Here is a 19,220-nt window from a genome sequence, read left to right on the forward strand (position 1 = left end):
AATAAAATTCTTAAAAGAGATTATAAATGCAAGATGGAAAACACACTAAGGCGGGTGCTAAACCAAGCATGGAATTGTACCACCCTAGCAAGGGTGTACAATTTACGACGCTACATTTATCCCCCACTTTAGCGGTCATATGACACTGCGTGCATATGCAAGCTAAAGTACAAAAAAGTAAACATTGTTTGAAAAAGGATATATCCATAAGTTGTTGGATGAAGCCCCCAACGGTATTTGCAGTACACAGTTAGGAACCACACCCTACAAAACCACATGTTAGATCACAAAATCACCTAATTCTTACTAAGGAAGGTGATGAAATTCATGGGTAGTTATATGCCCCCTATTTTGGCTTGCTTATTAGTGAGGTGAAATAGGGTATCATGTTTACCACAATGAATTATGATGAAGACCTTGATGAAACATGTTCACAATAAGGTTTGATTGTACATCCAAGCACTTTATGGAACACATGCAGAGCAAGAGAGAAAATTCACGATTCCAACGCCACCGATAGTGTGAAAATCGAATCTCCCTAGCTCAAGTTATGATAGATTAAGTGAAAATGCGAAATTAGGGTTTTTAACTTAAAATCATAAGGGTAATAAAAAATACAAATAAAATGGAGACCTCACGTGGAGGAGGAGTAGGAGTAGGCGGCAATGGTAGAATTCAAATTTTGAATTCTCTGCAAAGCGGGAACTCTAGATCCAATGGAGGTAGCAACCGGATCGATGGAGCTGGCCAGATGGGGGAGAAGGACAAGCCTCTGGATATTTTGCAAGCTGACGATTCTCTGCCAAAGAAGAATGCAAGTCCTGGAAACATGGTTTGGGGGTCCAGCCCACGTGAAGCGGGTTTGGAGAATGGAAAAGAAATTAGAAAGTGGTCAACCCTCTTTGGAACTAGACCATCTGGGAAATCTTCCTTGCCTCATGTCAAGATTATTTCGGACCCAATTGGTGGTATGTTGAACTCTCTGGTGGGTAAATTTATGGGACCAAGCCCAAACATTGAGGTTGTTAGGACTTATGTTAAATAGAAATGGGCTTTGAAAGGCAATGTTGAAATTTTGGCTTTGCCCAAAGGCCTTCTCAACTTTGCCTTTTCTTGTGAAGAAGACAAAATAAGGATCCTTTATGGTAGTCCTTGGTTGGTTGGAAAGACAACTCTGGTCCTCCAGAAATGGCACCGAAATCTAAATATGAGTGAATCTCTTCTGGTGCAAGTCCCAGTTTGGGTTAAGCTCCCAGGTCTACCTCTTGAATATTGGGTAGAAAGTATTTTCTCGGGTATAGCAAGCTCTTTTGGGGAGCTCCTTTCAATTGATCCAATCACAACCTCAAGAAGGAGGCTTACTCATGCCAGATTATATGTAGGGATCACCCATGACACAGATATGCCTAAGCAGATAGATATTGTGTCTAAGTTGGGTACTTGGAAACAATAGATTGAATATGAATCCATCCCCTTTTCTTGTTTCCACTATAAAAAAGCAGGTCACTGGGCTAAACATTGCCCTCTTAAGCCCAAAAGGGATTATAAGTAAGCCAAAATTGTAGTAGAGAGTAGAAAGGCTCTGGAGAAAAAGGTCTGGCAAGTAAAAAATATAGAAAATAAGGAAACTAACCCAGCTAAGATCAATTGTTTTGGACCCTTGGGGGAGAACAAGGATGTGGTCTCCTCAGCCTTTGTTTCTAAACATATTCCCCCCCAGGAAGCTTTGAGAAAGGAATGAATGGAAGCAGATAACCTCTTGGGAGGGCAGATCCCAAGAGAGGAAATAATAGATCAGAATGAACCTTCTAAAGAAAATACCCAGATGGTGATTGCTGACACCTTGGCTAGTAAGGAAGATTCCAATGAAGAGGATCAAAAGGACAAGGATATTAAGGAAGTGGAGCAATGTAAGGAAGGGGAGATTACTGGATCACAAGAAGAAAAGGCTGACTCTTCACCTCTCACAAACAGTTCTAATTTTCAAGAGGCCCATAAATGTGCTATCTTGGGTTTGAGTCTTTCTGATTCAGATCATGCCTATAAAATAGTTAATAACTCTTCACATGAATCCAGATCACCTATATGGGGTAATGAAGAGGAAATTCATAGAATCCTTAGCGATCTTGAAGCGGTTTTTGAGAAAGAAGCCGAGTGGAAAATTCCAAAACATAGGAACAAGAAAGGATCCACTCCCTCTGCTTCCCAAATAATGAAGTCTAATAGAATTGCTCAAGTTGTTGTAGGATATGTCTCCTCTCTCCAGGATGACCTTCAAACCACAAAGTCAGAGATAAGGAGGCTAGCAAGAACATAGCAGATGGGACTCAGAGGACTCTGAAGGAGTTAGGAATTGGTAAGTAATTATGAAGATTGTTTCTTGGAACATTAGGGGACTTAATAATCCCCACAAGCATGATATTATTAGGAATATGATTAGGGATAGTAAACCTGATATTTTTCTTATTCAAGAAACTAAGTTGAGTAGTGAAAAGGTTGAAGCTTTTACTTTCTTTAAATCTGGTAGCATCTATGGTGGTAGCTCAGAAGGGGCCTCTGGAGGCATTGCAACAATCTGGAATCTCAATAGTGTTAGAGGTCAAGTTCTTATTCAAGAGAGCAATTTTTATTGCATTAAATTTGAGCATTTAAAAGGTAATACCTCTTGGGCCCTCACAAACATTTATGCTCCCAATACCTTGAAATCTAGAAGCAATTTTTGGAAAAAACTTATAGAAATAAGGGACAACTTCAAGAACCTCTATTGCCTAGTCATGGGAGATTTCAATACCCCATTGAAAGAGGAGGAAAAATTTGGTGGATGCCCTTCTCAGTTGCATAGTAGACTGGCCCTCATGGATTTTATAAACACCCAGGCCCTTAATGATGTGGAGATGCAGGGTTTCAATTACACTTGGACTAATAGGAGGGCTGGAAATGACCTTATTCAAGTTTGCCTTGACAGGGCTATTATATCTGATGATTGGTTCAGACACTACTTCTGCTCCTTGTTTGCTCACATTTGTGTTGGGTCTGACCACTACCCTATAACTCTTATTGCTGACCCTATTAACAGGAGAAGGCATTTTCCCTTTAGGTTGGAAAAAATGTGCACCTTACATCCGGATCTTACTCATAAAATTTAGGAATGGTGGAACATTCAAGTTGAGGGTACTGCCATGTATAGAGTTGTGAAGAAACTTAAAAGCATAAAATATAACATAAGGATCTGGAATAAATCTATCTTTGGGAATATTTTTGAGGCTAGAGGAAAAATTCAAGAAGACCTCAACAAAATTCAGGTCCAAATTCAAAAGGATGGATTCTCCACTGTGACTATTGCAGAAGAAAATGAGATCCTCAAAAGATACCACGATATCATTGCTAAAGAAGAAGATTTTTGGAAGTAGTGATCTAGATGTATTTAGATGAAAGAAGGGGATAAGAATACCAGATTCTTCCATATGTCGACTATCAAACACAAAGCAACTAATAGGATCAAAAAACTGATGGTGGACAATGTGGAGCTAGTTAAGGAGGAGGAGATTAGAAATGAGGCTAAAAGTTTATTCTCTGATCTTCTTTGTAGGGATCAAAGCTTGGATGATGATGTTCAAAATTCCTTCCTCCAAAACATTCCTTGCCTTATTGATGAGCAGAAGAATGCTTTTTTAACTTCCATCCCTTCGGACCTGGAGATCAGAAATGTCATCTTTTCTTTTGAGGGCAACAAAGCCCCTGGACCTGATGGCTTCCCTATGTTCTTCTTCCAAGAGTTTTGGCATATAGTTGGGAAAGATGTCTCCAATGGGGTTAAAGAATTTTTTGGGGCAAGAAAACTTCTAAAAGAAATTAATGGCACCTTCATTGTTTTGATCCCCAAAATTCAAGGAGCTGACTCCATGGATAAGTTCAGGCCAATCAGTTTATGCAACTCTTTTTATAAGATAATTTCCAAGGTCCTCACCTCCAGACTCTTGAATGTCCTTCCCCCTTTGATTAGTCATCAGCAAAATAATTTTGTGCCAGGAAGGCAAATTATTGATTCCATCATTACTGTCCATGAGAATATCCATTCCCTTGTTATGGCCAAGAAGCAAGGTTTTATTCTTAAGCTTGATCTCTCTAAGGCTTATCATCGGGTTGATTGGTCTTTCCTCATGAAGGTTCTCTTGGCTTTTGGCTTCTCTAATAAATGTGTGGACCTCTTCAATCAGCTTATCTCCTCTGCCTCCTTTGTTGTTCTTGTTAACGTATCCCCCTCCCCCTTCTTTAAAGCCTCCAGAGGCTTGAGGTAAGGGGATCCCATCTCCCCTATTCTCTTCATCATTATGGCTGAATGTTTTGGTAGGTACATGGAAAGCATGGTGACTAGAGGTATCTTTAAAGGTCTGCAACCCTCTTCTCTAGATCATACTTGCTCCCACCAGCAATTTGTGGATGACACCATCATTATGGGGGGTTCAAGTATTTCAAAAGCCATAATCCTAAAGGACACCCTGTGCAAGTTTGCGTCTGCTTCTGGCTAGCTTATCAATTGAGTTAAAAGTGAAGTGTTTTTCATCAATACTCTTGAGAGAAGACAACATAGAATTATCAGAATTCTAGAAAGTCAGATTGCTAATCTCCCTGCTATCTACCTTGGCCTCCCCCTAGGCAACGCTCCCCCTGATTCCTTTTAGAGTTCTTTGGTGGATAAATTTCAAAGAAAGCTCATTGATTGGAAAGGTTCTCTCTTAAGTCAGACTGGTAAGTTACAACTTCTTAAAGCATCCCTTCAAAGCATTCCTATTTATGCCCTTAGTCTCTTCAGAATCCCAGTTAAATTTGCTGATGCTATTGAAAAAATCCAATTTTTTTTTTTTGGTCTAGGGTTGAGGAAAATAAAATAATGGCTTTAGTGGCTTGGGACAAGGTTTGTAGATCAAAAAGAAAGAGTGGTCTGGGTCTGAAGAGAATCAGGACCCTCAATGAAGCTCTTTTGTCTAAACAGATATGGAAATTGTTCCACTCTAACAGTGAGTGGTTTGAAATTTGGAGAAGTAAGCATCCTCTTCTGTCTTTATCTCTTTTCTCTTTCATCAATTCTGATTTTAGTATCAACGAGTCTCACATTTGGAATCACGCTTCTAAGTGTAAAGACATCATCGCTAAAGGGGTTAAATGGAGAGTTGGTAATGGTAGGAAAGTCAGATTTTGGGAAGATCCCTGGTTGCTTGATAAGCCTTTGCTGGAAATCCTTGATTGGGCCCCTTTTTCTACCCCTTGTAAAAGAGTTTTTGGTTCCTTGGTTGAGGGGTATTTGATAGGTGACAAATGGCAGAACATTGAAGGTATTCACCTTGACCTTATCAATCTCAAGAAACACTTGTCTTCTCCTTGGCTGAAAGATATTCTTATTTGGAAATTTCAACCCAAAGGCAACATTACTATTTCTTCCATGTATGGAGTGCTAACTCCAGACCCCTCAGAGAACCCCTTCTAGTTTAAAGCTTGGATTAAGGGTCTTATTCTGAAGATCAATATCTTCTACTGGACCATTCTCCAAAACAAAATTTTGACTCTAGACAACCTGAAAGTTAGAGGTTTTATCTTCCCCAATAGGTGTGCTTTGTGTCTTGAGGAGGAAGAGTCTGTGGACCAATTGGCTATTCACTGTTCTTTCACTATCTCAATTTCAGAAAGATTTCTTAATTTTTTTTGTATGGAATGGGTGTTTCCTAACTCTATTCAAGTTTTGTTCCATTCTTGGAGTTATCATTGGTCTAACCCCTCTCTGAGATCTTTGTGGCAACTCTCTCTCCCTCACATCCTGTGGGGGATTTGGCAAGAAAGAAACAACCACATCTTCAAGGATACTTCTCTCCCCTAGGCTATTGTTTTTCAAAAAATTCAAAGGGCAATAGTGGAGAACCTCAGGATCATTGGAGAACCTTGCTGTAGCGTCCTAAAATTGCGACACTTGCAATTTCGACTGCATTTCGGTCTTCACGATGGCGACGCAACACGCAACCTGAATGGAGACCCCGAAACCTGATTACGACACTGAAAACTACATTTTTCAAGCACCCTGGCCTGAACCTCCTTGCACCCTGCTGTCCCGGGAGGTGGGACCAGAGCGCCCAGCGCCTTGGTCCTTCAGGAACAGGGTGCCCAGCGCCCTGGTCCCCCAGGACCATGGCGCCCAACGCCCTGGTCCCTGGGTCCTATTTTGGGCCCGGTCTCCTTTGGACTTCGGGTCTTTTTGTTTGCAATTTGGAAAATAAACTTTCCTGGTCGGCCTAAGGTCGGGAAAATCAGTCTATCAACCCTAATTGACAAGTATATAAACTACATTTTTCTCTCTCATTTTGCATGAAGAGGATATGTGTACAAAGCGTGGAAACTATACTCAAGCATTCAAGCATTCAAACATTCAAGCATTCATTCCAATTCTCCATTCAAGGCTAAGTGTTGCATTCAAGACAAGGATTCAACCATTGAAGAGGAGATCACATACTACATACTACATACAACATACTACAACAACATACAACATCTATACCTTCGCACATAAGGATACAAACATCCTTAGAACAAGGTATTAGTACTTGTTTTACAATCATTTACATTTACAGCACTTGCTCATTTCTTGGTTAATTCCAAAACCAGGGTTTGACCTAATGGCAAACCCCTAATCCCTAACCCCCCAATCGTCTTCGCTTTTCTGTGTGTAGGTTGCAGGTACGCGGCTGAAATTGAAGATCTGGAACCCTTGTGCAGAGACGAACAGATCCCCCTTCATTTCGCAGATTTTTCGGAGGACCGTGGCGCCGAGCGCCATCGTCCTGACAACTTTTTCTCAAATTTGCAGGACAGCACCGTATCGACATTTTATTGCTAATTCCAGGTCCGCAGCTTCATCCTATATCCCTATCTCAGTTTATAAAGCGAATCTTTGTCACTTTCTATGCATTCCTAGCCTAATTGTCCTATGCACATTCTTTACAAAAGAGGGTAGCCTTGCTGTCTTAACCCTTGAAATGCATTTAGCATCCAATCTTGCCTTGTGTGGGATTGGATCTTGTGGGTTTCAACCCCTCTTTTGAATGTAAATTCTCTCCCCTAAGTGAAAACCATCAACCCTAGTGTATCTCCCTTCTCTCTCCTTGGAGTTGGAAGAGGGGAGAGTGCCTAGGGTTCGATCGCGATTTTCCGCTTTACATTTTGGTGAACCCGACGTGAACATCCTTTCTGATTATTCATGCTTAGATCTGAAAATTGATTCCTTGATTACATTTCCATGTTTGATCTTTTGCAAAATTTTAGAGGTTAATTGCATAAAAACCCTAAATTTTCTTTTTAAGTAATTAAACTTGTGAAATGTTTAATTATTAAATGCTTGTTTCAGATCTGCCCTTCTATTACAAATTGTCAATTCATATTTGTGCATTAATTTTGAAAATTAAGTGGTTAAGTGTCAAAACCCTAATTTTTGAAACCCTCTTGATTCAACCTTTGTCCGACAATTTCACTGATCAAAACATTTCCAAATCAGCTGTAACTTTGGATTCCGCAATAAAATCATAATATCTTTCATCCCTGAAAATTTGGAAAAAAGTTGCGAGGACCGTGTGCACCCCGAGCGCCATCATCCCTGACATTTTTTTCGAAATTTTGGGAGCTAGATCTTACTGTATTTTTCTGCTAAAATCCAGAATTTTGGCTGATTTTATCAATTTTAACACCTTCAAAATTACAGTCAAAGTTGGTCTAGCGATTGCTTGGATTGAGGCTTCTAATCATTCAAAAATTGTTGAAATTAAAATTCATATCAAAATTGTGTTTCTTACTGTCCTAAATCTGAAAAGTGTGTTAGCATTCATTCTAAATTTCAATGCTTTATTCAAATTTTTGCAATTTGTGACTTTTGAAATTAAGTGCTTAATTACAACAACTTTGATTTCCGCTTTCGAAATTGAATTTTGCGTGAAATTGAGTCAATTTTCAAATTTCAAAACTTGGATTACTTTTGGTATTCCCTCTCAAATCATAAAATTCAAAATTTCAGTTTCCCTCTCTTTTTCAAAATTCAAATTTTGCATTTTTCGACAATCTTGGTAGGGTTCAATTTCGAGATTGCAACTTTAATTTGGCCTGTCTACAGATCATAAAATCACTCAATTTTTTCAGGTTAGCTGTAAAATCATCATAACTTTCATCCCTGCAAATTTTGAAAAAAGTTGCGAGGACCGTGTGCACTCTGAGCGCCATGGTCCCAAACATTTTTTCCGAAATTTCGGGAGATTGTCCTGATTGTATTTAACAGCTTAAATCTGGAAGATTGGCTGGCTTTATTGAAATGTTCTACCTCTAAAATTCAAAATCTTCTCTCTTTCTTTAGTGCATGAGTTTTACAACAATAAGTCCTACTTACACTATTCCCGTTAGACGAAGCCTTAGAATTAAGTCCTTCCCAGGTTTAATTACTGAGGAGATGGAACCTAATTTGAATGGCCTTTTTAACGAGGACATGGGTAATTCCTCTAATCCTCTTAATGATGAAGAAGCTCTCCATGAGGTTTCTGTAGAACAACTTTCAAAATTGGATAACCAATTTGATGATTTTTGACAATGGATGTCTCAAGAATACCCTGATAGTCAAGCTCTTCCTTTAATTGAGGGTCTAAAACGTATGCTTCAAAGTGATAAGAATGGAATTGATATTTTGCGTGGTATTGCACACATTGTGGATTCAAATGTGATGCCTATGAAGAGTTGTGCCGAATCTTTAGGTTATACACAACCTCCTACTCAAGTCAATCATTCTATTCCTTTGATGACTCCTATTGCTAGCATACCTACCTTTACATCAAACATAATGACTACTTCTATTCAAGACATTCCCCCTGTGATCACCAGTCATGGGGGCAATCCTTCTTCTTCAATTAACCCTCTTCCTTCATTTAATCTGATTTCTTCATTCATTCCTTCAATGAGTGTCCCTATTATATCTCCACAAATGAACATGACGCAAGGGGGCAATTCATTTAACCATTCTATTCCTCCTTGTAGTGTTCCTCCTGTCCAATCATCTCCTATGACTGACTATCATAGAGTCCCACCACCTTACTCTCTACCTTCTTTCAATAACATAACACCTCCATCTCAATCTAACACACCTAATATGAATTCTTCGACTGAAGCGACCATTAACAATCTTGCACAAACTGTCTCTTCTTTACAACAACAAATTGCCTCTATGAATCAATCTAAGTTTAGTGTGCCCACATTTGATGTTGCGAGCCCACTTTCTCTTGACATTGTTCGAGCTATCCCTCCTAAACATGTTGAAATCCCGCATTTGGAGCTTTATAATGGTAAGGGTGATCCTCTAACACATGTTAAGACCTTTCAAACAATATGTACTGATTTTGCTTATGACCAAAGGTTGCTTGCAAAACTGTTTACTAGAACATTAAGAGACAAAGCCCTACAATGGTATTGCTCGTTGCCTTCCTATTCTATTACTTCTTTCGAACAACTTGCAAATGCTTTCATTCAACAATTTCAAAACAATATAAGTCCTAAAGTTACTTTGATTGATTTAATGCATTGTAAACAAGGTGTTAAAGAAAAAGTGACTGATTTCATTGGTAGATATAAGCATTTGTATGCTCAAATTTCTTTTCCAGTGCCTGACAATGATATTCAAAGAATCTTTATTTCTAATTTACAAAAAGATATTCGAGACAAACTTCTGTTTTCTGAGTTTACTTCTTTCCAACAGTTGTGTGCAACTCTTCACAATTATCAACTGACTGTGAGTCAAATGGAACAATCACATCCTATGACTCCGAGTGATAAGGGTGATAGCAGTCAACAACCATTTGGGAAGTTTAAACCGAACAGAGATTCCATCAAATTCAATGAAAACATCATCAATAACAATGTGAATGCAGCATTAGGTGTGCCTCCTATTTCTAAATTTTTCAAGAAAGAAAGAAAGTATACTCCTTTGAATGAATCATTGCATAGTATTATGAATAAGTTATTGCAACAAAATGTGCTTACTCTTCCTCCTATAAGGCAAATTGACCCTGCAAAGATTACTTCACCTTATTTTGATAACAAATCTTTTTGTCAATTTCATCGTCAGCCTGGGCATGATACTGAAAAATGTTTTTCCTTAAAGGGTAAAATTCAAGATTTGATTGATAATAATACTATCTCTGTTTCTGGAGTGAATGATAAAGGCAACACATCTGTAGCTCCTCCTAATCAAAATCTTCAGATTTTTACTGATCCATTACCTTCTCATACCTCTAATGCGATTGAGGCTAATGATTCCTCTCTCTCATCTGCTGGTCTTGTGTCTATGGCTCCGAATGTGATTAACTTTGTAGAGCAGCAAGAAAACCCTAAAGAACCTTCCATCACATTTGATTCTAGTGAAACCATTAGGGCACCTGATGGTCCTTTATACATAGTTGCAAAAATTAAGAATACACCTTGCCGTGGAGTGCTTATTGATCCTTCGTGCATGGTTAATGTTATTACTGAAGAATTTCTTTTTACTTTGCAATTGAATCAAGTGATCTATGACAAAACAGATGTGATTGTGAAATTATTTGATGCATTTTCTTCTGCTGCAATTGGTTCTATTACATTGCCTATTGAGGTCCATAACAAATCCCTTGATGTGAACTTTGCTATTATTCCATCTTCCGAACAATTTCATGTGAAGCTTGGCTATCCTTGGCTATCTTCCATGAAAGCTATTGCTTCTCCTATTCATAAGTGTTTGAAATTTCCCCATAATGGTGAAGTTGTTACTGTCAATCATAGTCTCTTTAAACCAGCTGAAAGAACTTCTAGCGTTCCTATTGATTACTTTTGGCCTAAACAATTCCAATCTCTTCGTCCGCGAAGTGATCATCTTTTCAAATCTTATCAAAAGTGGAAAATAGATATGATCCTATCTCTAAGTGAACCTAGAACACCCAAACTTGATATTCCTATCATTCTTGAGAAGGAAGTTCTTCCTTTGAAAGATAAAACTAATGTCTTTCCTCAAGAAGATTCCCAACCCGTTCCCATGGATGTGATTATGTCTATGCCTAATAAACCTTCTAAAAGTGGACCTATACCTCCTCGTCATGATGGACTTGGTCTTCTTCCTAAACCAAAAATTCCTCCTTTATATGGAACAGTTCCTCCTCCTTCCTTCTATAGAGAGAAGAGACCTTCTTCTTCTCCTATTATCCAGCCTAAGAGACCACAACCTAAACACCCAAGTGATAAGGATGAGCACATTCCTCCTCCTCAATCTTCTCCACTTCCTACTAAGACTAGATGAAATCGTTCTGCACGTGAACGCCGACGAAAGCGTCATCTTAGAGCTCAGGCAGCTGCTTTTCAAACTTTGCAATCTCCAAAAACACCTTCAACAAGCATTATTCCATTTTCTCCTCAGCCGACGATTGAGCTGAAATCTCCTAAACATAAGATGCATGATGGTCTTGATCCTGTGCGAGTTAAAGATCCTATTTTTATAAATCTTGATGATGCTATAGATGAAAATGTTACTCCTCTTGCTTCTGATAGTGAATATGAACTTGTTGATATTGATAACCATTTATCTAATGAATTTTCTAAAGCACTTATCCTAGCTCCTAGACAAGAACAACGTGGCTTGGAACATGAACATAGCCCTTGTTTGGATCTTGTGATAGCTCCATCTGCTGTGTTGGATGTTCCTCCTCTAGCGTGTTCCCTGCCTTCCCGAAACATTGATCAGCAAGATCGGGGGGTAGATGACGTGCTAGACTAGTTACATTAGCATAGCAGATTCTCTCCTCCTCTCTTGTGTTACTTCTTCTATATGTTATTCTCATTCTTCTATTTGTTGTCCTTAGTATTGTCTACTTGAGGACGATGCAAAGCATTGAGATCTCTCGATCTCTCTCATGTTGACTCAAAAGACACATGTGTTCCCTTCTTCTAGGTGACCTTCCTTGATTGGGGAATGAAGAACAATTATGCATACATACATATGATATATATACATGAATTATCATACAGCATACTGACCCCGAGGAAAGCGAAGTCACCTTGTGCTTTGTGTTTTGTGTCTATTATCCTTGGGCTTATCTCACACTTGGGGGCTAAATCCTTGTGATAACGTGCTCCTTTCCTTTCTCATTTCTTATATGTATCACTACCTTAAAGCAATCACCCCCGGTGAGGCGTGTGCGATCGCTTTAACGTAGGGGGGCATACATCCCGTTCATATCTTTTCAAGATACTTGAGAATTTCTTGGCAAATTTAGCTTTGCCTTGAAATTTTTTGATATCTCTCTTGCATAACTCATAGTGAGGGAACCTTACTACTGACAGTCATGGTTCTCCCTCGTGATCTTCCCTTTTACTTTGTCAATCGAAGTCGTAAGATCCTTAGTCCACTGGGGGCTTGGTGTATCTTGCCTCCTTGACGTGGTGAAAGTTTTTCAATATTGTTTCCTTGTACTTTACCGGAAGTATGAGCATACATACTCCCGCTAAAGTGGGGGCTAAATGTAGCATCCTAAAATTGCGACACTTGCAATTTCGACTGCATTTCGGTCTTCACGATGGTGACGCAACACGCAACCTGAATGGAGACCCCGAAACCTGATTACGACACTGAAAACTGCATTTTTCAAGCACCCTGGCCTGAACCTCCTTGCACCCTGCTGTCCCGGGAGGTGGGACTAGAGCGCCCAGTGCCCTAGTCCTTCAGGACCAGGGCGCCCAGTGCCCTGGTCCCCCAGGACCATGGCGCCCAGCGCCCTGGTCCCTGGGTCCTATTTTGGGCCCGGTCTCCTTTGGACTTCGGGTCTTTTTGTTTGCAATTTGGAAAATAAACTTTCCTGGTCGGCCTAAGGTTGGGAAAATCAGTCTATCAACCCTAATTGACAAGTATATAAACTACATTTTTCTCTCTCATTTGGCATGAAGAGGATATGTGTACAAAGCGTGGAAACTATACTCAAGCATTCAAGCATTCAAGCATTCAAGCATTCATTCCAAGTCTCCATTCAAGGCTAAGTGTTGCATTCAAGACAAGGATTCAACCATTGAAGAGGAGATCACATACTACATACTACATACAACATACTACAACAACATACAACATCTATACCTTCACACATAAGGATACAAACATCCTTAGAACAAGGTATTAGTACTTGTTTTACAGTCATTTACATTTACAGCACTTGCTCATTTCTTGGTTAATTCCGAAACTAGGGTTTGACCTAATGGCAAACCCCTAATCCCTAACCCCCCAATCATCTTCACTTTTTTGTGTGTAGGTTGCAGGTACGCGACTGAAATTGAAGATCTGGAACCCTTGTGCAGAGACGAACAGATCCCCCTTCGTTTCGCGGATTTTTCGGAGGACCGTGGCGTCGGGCGCCATCGTCCCGACAACTTTTGCTCAAATTTGCAGGACAACACCGTATCGACATTTTACTACTAATTCCAGGTCCGCAGCTTCATCTTATATCCCTATCTCAGTTTATAAAGCGAATCTTTGTCTCATTCTATGCATTCCTAGCCTAATTGTCCTATGCACATTCTTTACAAAAGAGGGTAGCCTTGCTGTCTTAACCCTTGAAACGCATTTAGCATCCAATCTTGCCTTGTGTGGGATTGGATCTTGTGGGTTTCAACCCCTCTTTTGAATGTAAAGTCTCTCCCCTAAGTGAAAACCATCAACCCTAGTGTATCTCCCTTCTCTCTCCTTGGAGTTGGAAGAGGGGAGAGCAACTAGGGTTCGATCGCGATTTTCCGCTTTACACTTACAATCCTATCAATTGCCTAGAAGCTCACATCCTCAACTCCTGGAACCTTAAGAGTGTTGTTAGTATTGAATCTAAACAAAGTAAGAGACTTGAAGCTAAATGGTACTCTCCCCCTCATGGATGGCTCAAAATCAACTTTGACGGTGCTGCCAAAGGCAATCCTGGACCAGCGGGATGTGGTGCAATTCTAAGAGATGAAAATGGCATTTATAAGGAAATTGTAGCTGTTCCTATAGGTTGCCAAACTAACCACATGGCAGAAGCTATGGCTACTCTTCAAGGAATCCTCTTGGATAAAAGGTGGAATTGTCCCTACCTATGGATTGAGGGGGACTCTAATAATATCATTAACTGCCTTAAAGGAATTTCTAAGCCCTCATGGACTATCAACAATATTATTAAGGCTGCTAGGGAACTCATTAACACCTTTGATAAATGTTTTATCTCCCATATTTATCATGAAGCAAATGGCCCCGCTAACTGGGCAACTAATGTGGCGGTCACTCAAGACAACATGGTTACCTGGAAGGGTGAAGAGGATCTCCTCAATGACGCCAGATCGATCATTTTCATGGATCGATAAAATTGCACCTCAAAGATTTTAAATGGATTATATAATGATTAATAGCATGACTTGGAGGGCTAATATTAATTATTATTATGTTAGTATCATTAATGATAAGATGAATGCCACCTTCTCCCACTTTATATGGGTCTTTGGGGTCACTTCAAGAAATTTCTTTCCTATAGCTATCTGCAACTCTCATTTTTTTGGTTTGAGCTGCGAAACTATGGGATGTAATAGGCATCGCTATGAGCCCAGTAATTGTAAGGAATGGAAACAAAAGGAGGAAATCTAGAGCATCTTGCAGAAGGGCGGGCTAACCAAGTATATGGAAAGACTCCATGGGAGGGATGCTAAAATCACTAATTTTTTCAGCAAAAATTGGAGGAAGGGCACCCTGAAGATGGGAGATCAAACTATCTCCATTGATGAAGATGTCATTGCTCAGGTGATGGGTCTCCGGAGAGAGGGAAGTGATTTCTACAGGGACATAAAGCTTAGCAAGGAGGCCATTGAGAGATACCCTGAAACTACTAAGGAGAAGAAGCGCTTGGTTAAGCTTCATAAGACCTACTACCCTCCCAGGGATTTTTCTAAGCCTTGGAGGGAGGTTCTGTTTGCTATTATGTACTACATAACTTTGAATGGCAGATTTACCAAAGTTTATGGCTACCATTTTGTGCTACTCAACCATTTTAGGTATGAAGACAAAGTTAACATACACTATTTCCTGATTTGCTCTATGAATGCCAATATCGAAGCCCATAGAGAAAACCCTAAGGGAGACACTGCTATGCAACAAAGTCTTATGATTTTAATCTATGACCATATTAAAGCTAATCAAATTGCCCACCCCCAACTATCTATCTCTGATTCTAAGGAGGAAGGGTCAGACTCTGATTTTTCTATGGGTGAGGATTTTGATGGTGATTCAAAAAGTGAGACTAAGGAGAATCTAGAGGACTCTAAAGCTGAACTTGGTAAGAAAAGAAAATAGGTGAGCATTAAGCCGTCCTCTTCTAAGGGAAAAAAAAAAAGTAAAGAGAAGGTCTTCTGGATTCACTCCTCCTCCTTCTCGAAGGTCTTTGAGGACTCTGAAAAGGATGACTCTTCGTCCCCTTAGAAGAAGAAATCTAAATCTTCCTTTTAGAAAAGGAAAAAGCAGAAAAGGCAGGGCAATTCCGAGTTGGAGTCAGAGGGCAAAGTGCAGAGTAAGGATCCTGATGAGGACCAAAAAGTTGAGGAGATTACGGGGGATGGTTTCAATCAGAGTGGTGGTGGAGATGCCGATCAGATTACTGGTGGAGATGCTCCCAAAACTGATCATGCCAAGGCTGGTGAAAAAATCCCCCCTTCAAACCCTTTTGTCGAGGGTTTGAAGGGGTTTGTGGACACCCTCAACTGGTTCATAAATAGTCACAAGAAAGTTGTGGAGGAAAACAAGAAACTAAGTTATAGGGTTCAAATTCTGGAGACAATCAACATTGGTGAAGGTAAATCCATGGTTGAGTATGTTGATGATTTAAGAAAAACTATGGCTAGAGCTGAAGAGATTAGGGACGCCTTCAACCCAAGGTTTGAGCAAGTGGAGATGGCCCTGGACGATATAAAAACCAATGACAATGCTACAAACAAGAGAATGGTAGATACTAACAACAAACTCAACAAAATTGAAACCTGTCTCAGAAGCATTGCTGAACAAAGCCATAACATTCTGAAGGCCTCGACTGACAACACCAAAATCCCGATAAGTAAGATGGAGAATGAGAAGGAATCCCTAGAACACGAACCTGACATGGAAGGCATGGGAGATGTGCAAGGACCAAGAATGAGGACCAAAGGCAAGAAGAAGGAGAAAAATCCAAACAAGGAAATCGAAGAGCTCAAAGTTGCTTCGGTAAATTATGACCTATTGGTCATCAAGGTGACCAATCTTCTTAAGTCTCTGTAGGTGTTGTTAGCTATCTAGGTCTTTTATATGGTTTATTTCACTTTGTTGTTCCTAGTCTTTTGCTGTCTATTCGGTTTACTACCCTTCTTGTGAGTCTTTTGTATGCTATCTCATTGCTGGTCTTGTTGTTCTCTACTAAACTATCTTTTGCTCCTTTGTTAAAGGTTTCGGGTCCTTAAAACCTGTTTTTCATATTAATCAAAACTTAAAATCATAAGAATGAAAAAGTGCACACCTCATAAATATGAAAGTGACACTTTCATTTGTCACTTTTTGACTTTCGACACTATTCACTACAGAGGATCCCACATATCAGTCATCATGCCTTGACGTCTACCCAAGCGACCCACGTGGATGGAGATCTTATGCCAGGCCATGTTGATCGAGAGACCACTCGTTGAGGTGAGTTGACCTACTATTGACTCATCATTAACTTTCCTTGTTTGCATTGCTTTTCATGTCGATGATGCCAACATCTGATCATGCACATGCCCCCTTGTCTGGGCACCATGGTCCCCTAGGGCGCCTTGGTCCCATAGGGGTTCCCTAGTCCCACCTAGGTGCCATAGTCCTCCCAGGGTGCTCTGGTCCAAGAGGGGTGCCCTAGTCCACACAGGGTGCCCTAGTCCCTACTCGAAGAGACCGAGGGTTGCACGAGACCAGGCATCTGATAGATAGAATAGATGCAATGATTTTTTTGATTAGATGATGATGACTGATGATTTGATGGTTTTCATTTTGCAGATTCTTCCCTACATCCATGAGCACACTATCGGCCACACCTTTCGGAGCCTCCGAAGTCAGATTTTGAGGCTTTCACCAGAGGAAAGGGAGCTGCTGCACTTAGTAGGTTTATGGAATGTGATGACCATGCCTATCATCAAGTTCCACCCTGTGATGCTGATGACCTTGATGGAGAGATGGGATGTGGATACCTCCACCTTTTTGCTACTTGTGGGGGAGATGACGGTCACTCTCAAGGATGTGTACCGCATACTTCGTCTACCTGTCAGAGGAGAGATAGTGAGATACTAAGAAGACCACACCACTACTAATTATAGGAGGGAGAAAGTCTACTGCATTGGGAGAGAGATGCCTGGTGAGATGAAGGTCCGTATTATGATCAGTTGGCTCTTGCATCCTATCGATGAGGTTTCACTAGTGAGATGATTGATGATTGCTACCATTGCATGAGTCGTGTGCCCTAATGAACGCAACACTCACATGCATGGAGGTCTCTCTTATGCAGTTAGAGCCATGGAGAGACATCAGAGGTTATTCTTCCTGGGGGCAGAGCATGCTAGCCCACCTCTATGATGACCTAGGAGAGTACTTGTTTGGATAGGGATGCAGCCTGATGACCTACACACTTCTATAGATCTAGATACTTGAGCACATCACATGCACTAGACCTATTGGGGTTCCCATTGACTTAGTTTTAGAGCAGCCTATGGTGTTTGCATATCCTCTTACCCATGAGTGGTGGTTCAAAGATTTGCTACATTGGAGAGTGACATTTGATAGATTGACAAAAAAGGTTATTAGATGGAGACCCTACCTTAGGATGTACATGTGGGCGAGTATACATAGGCAGTTGTTTTGCATGCAGAGGAACCATCTACTGGAGGGACGGTATAACCACACTATAGTCCCATTCTACTTCGACCGAGTCTGGTGACAATTTGGGTTTGAGCATTGTGTCCCTATAGATGTGCCTATCTATATCTGGCACTCACGTGTGATTCCTAGGTTGGGAACCATTCTGAGGCCTACCAATGATGAGATTGATATGATAGATTCAGATGGGTTGGATTGGGATATCGCGATCGACTACAAAGATGATGTGGGTGCACACCAGTGGTACATCACATGGTGGGGTAGGACATACCCTGAAGTCATCTTTCTAGCAGACTTCCCTAGAGGGAACCTTGGACCATGGAGACACGCTAGTGATGAGGAGGATCCTGATACACTCGATGACCTTGGTGAGGAGGACACAAATGATCAGGATGATGATGTAGGATAGCTAGAGGCTGGTGGTAAAAGAGAGGGAGATCAAGATGGTGATGATGAGGAGGATGGAGAGGACAAGGGTGAGGAGGGCAAGGAGGATGAGGAGGACGAGGAGGACGAGGACAAGGAGAAGGATGGGGAGGATGAGTCTGATGCAGTTCCTCATCACTCTGGAGATGATACCATAGCCCTAGATCTACCAAGCATTCCATCACGAGGGGAGAAAGACCCTATAAGGGGTCCTCATTCTAGTCCCCACTATCCCATGTCCACTGTTCAGAGGCATTATGAGCGCGAAGAGCCTAGCGGGTCCCAGTCACAGGAGGTCTCTTTCCATGACTCCTATTGGCTAGAGGGATATCTAGGCAAGGTTTTAATATGATTGTTCCATTTATGTATCTTTAATTATTTATATTTGATGACACATAATTTTATTGATGAAAATCTCCTTTCTATATCTGTAGTTGGCATCCAAGAGTGGTGCTCCCTTATACAGAATGCAGTGACAGGCCCCATCACGACCGCACACATTCCTAGCTCCTCACAGCTGGTGCATAGACTACAGAGGAGTGTTGGGTGGCATGAAGACCTATTCACCCCCATTTGGGTGGAGATAGAGGTCTATAGAGTACTTTGTTAGAGAGGCTGTAGCGGACAGAGTGAGATCTAGCAGTGGCTTAGGCAGAGGCAACTAAATATCGCGAGATCATGATGGAGAGGGAGTGTAGGAGCTCCTCATGGAGTCACTCGCGCTCCACATCATGATACACACCCATGGGTCTACCCCCACAACTAGATCTGGAGGGGACATCTATTCACCATCCTCCAACTGCTAGTCCTAGGGATAGGAGATGACTATATTGTG

General features: G+C 40.8%; 1 protein-coding gene across 1 annotated transcript; it reads left to right on the forward strand.

The window, feature by feature from the left end:
* The first annotated feature begins 1,741 nt into the window (after window positions 1–1,741).
* LOC131858263 (uncharacterized) lies at window positions 1,742–18,861 on the forward strand. Its single transcript, XM_059211454.1, has 4 exons — window positions 1,742–2,236; window positions 15,542–16,033; window positions 18,369–18,680; window positions 18,820–18,861. Exons 1-4 carry the CDS (start codon window positions 1,742–1,744, stop codon window positions 18,859–18,861), a joined length of 1,341 nt encoding a protein of 446 aa, XP_059067437.1.
* Window positions 18,862–19,220: the final 359 nt, after the last annotated feature.

Source organism: Cryptomeria japonica, chromosome 9, assembly GCF_030272615.1.
Source record: "Cryptomeria japonica chromosome 9, Sugi_1.0, whole genome shotgun sequence".
Taxonomy (NCBI): domain Eukaryota; kingdom Viridiplantae; phylum Streptophyta; class Pinopsida; order Cupressales; family Cupressaceae; genus Cryptomeria; species Cryptomeria japonica.

Coding starts and splice junctions, on each gene's coding strand:
- LOC131858263 (XM_059211454.1), top strand. CDS start 1,742: ATGGAAGCAGATAACCTCTTGGGAGGGCAGATCCCAAGAGAGGAAATA. Junction 2,237..15,541: donor AGTCTAATAGAATTGCTCAA/GTTGTTGTAGGA, acceptor TCTTCCTTTTAG/AAAAGGAAAAAGCAGAAAAG. Junction 18,681..18,819: donor GCGGGTCCCAGTCACAGGAG/GTCTCTTTCCAT, acceptor CTATATCTGTAG/TTGGCATCCAAGAGTGGTGC.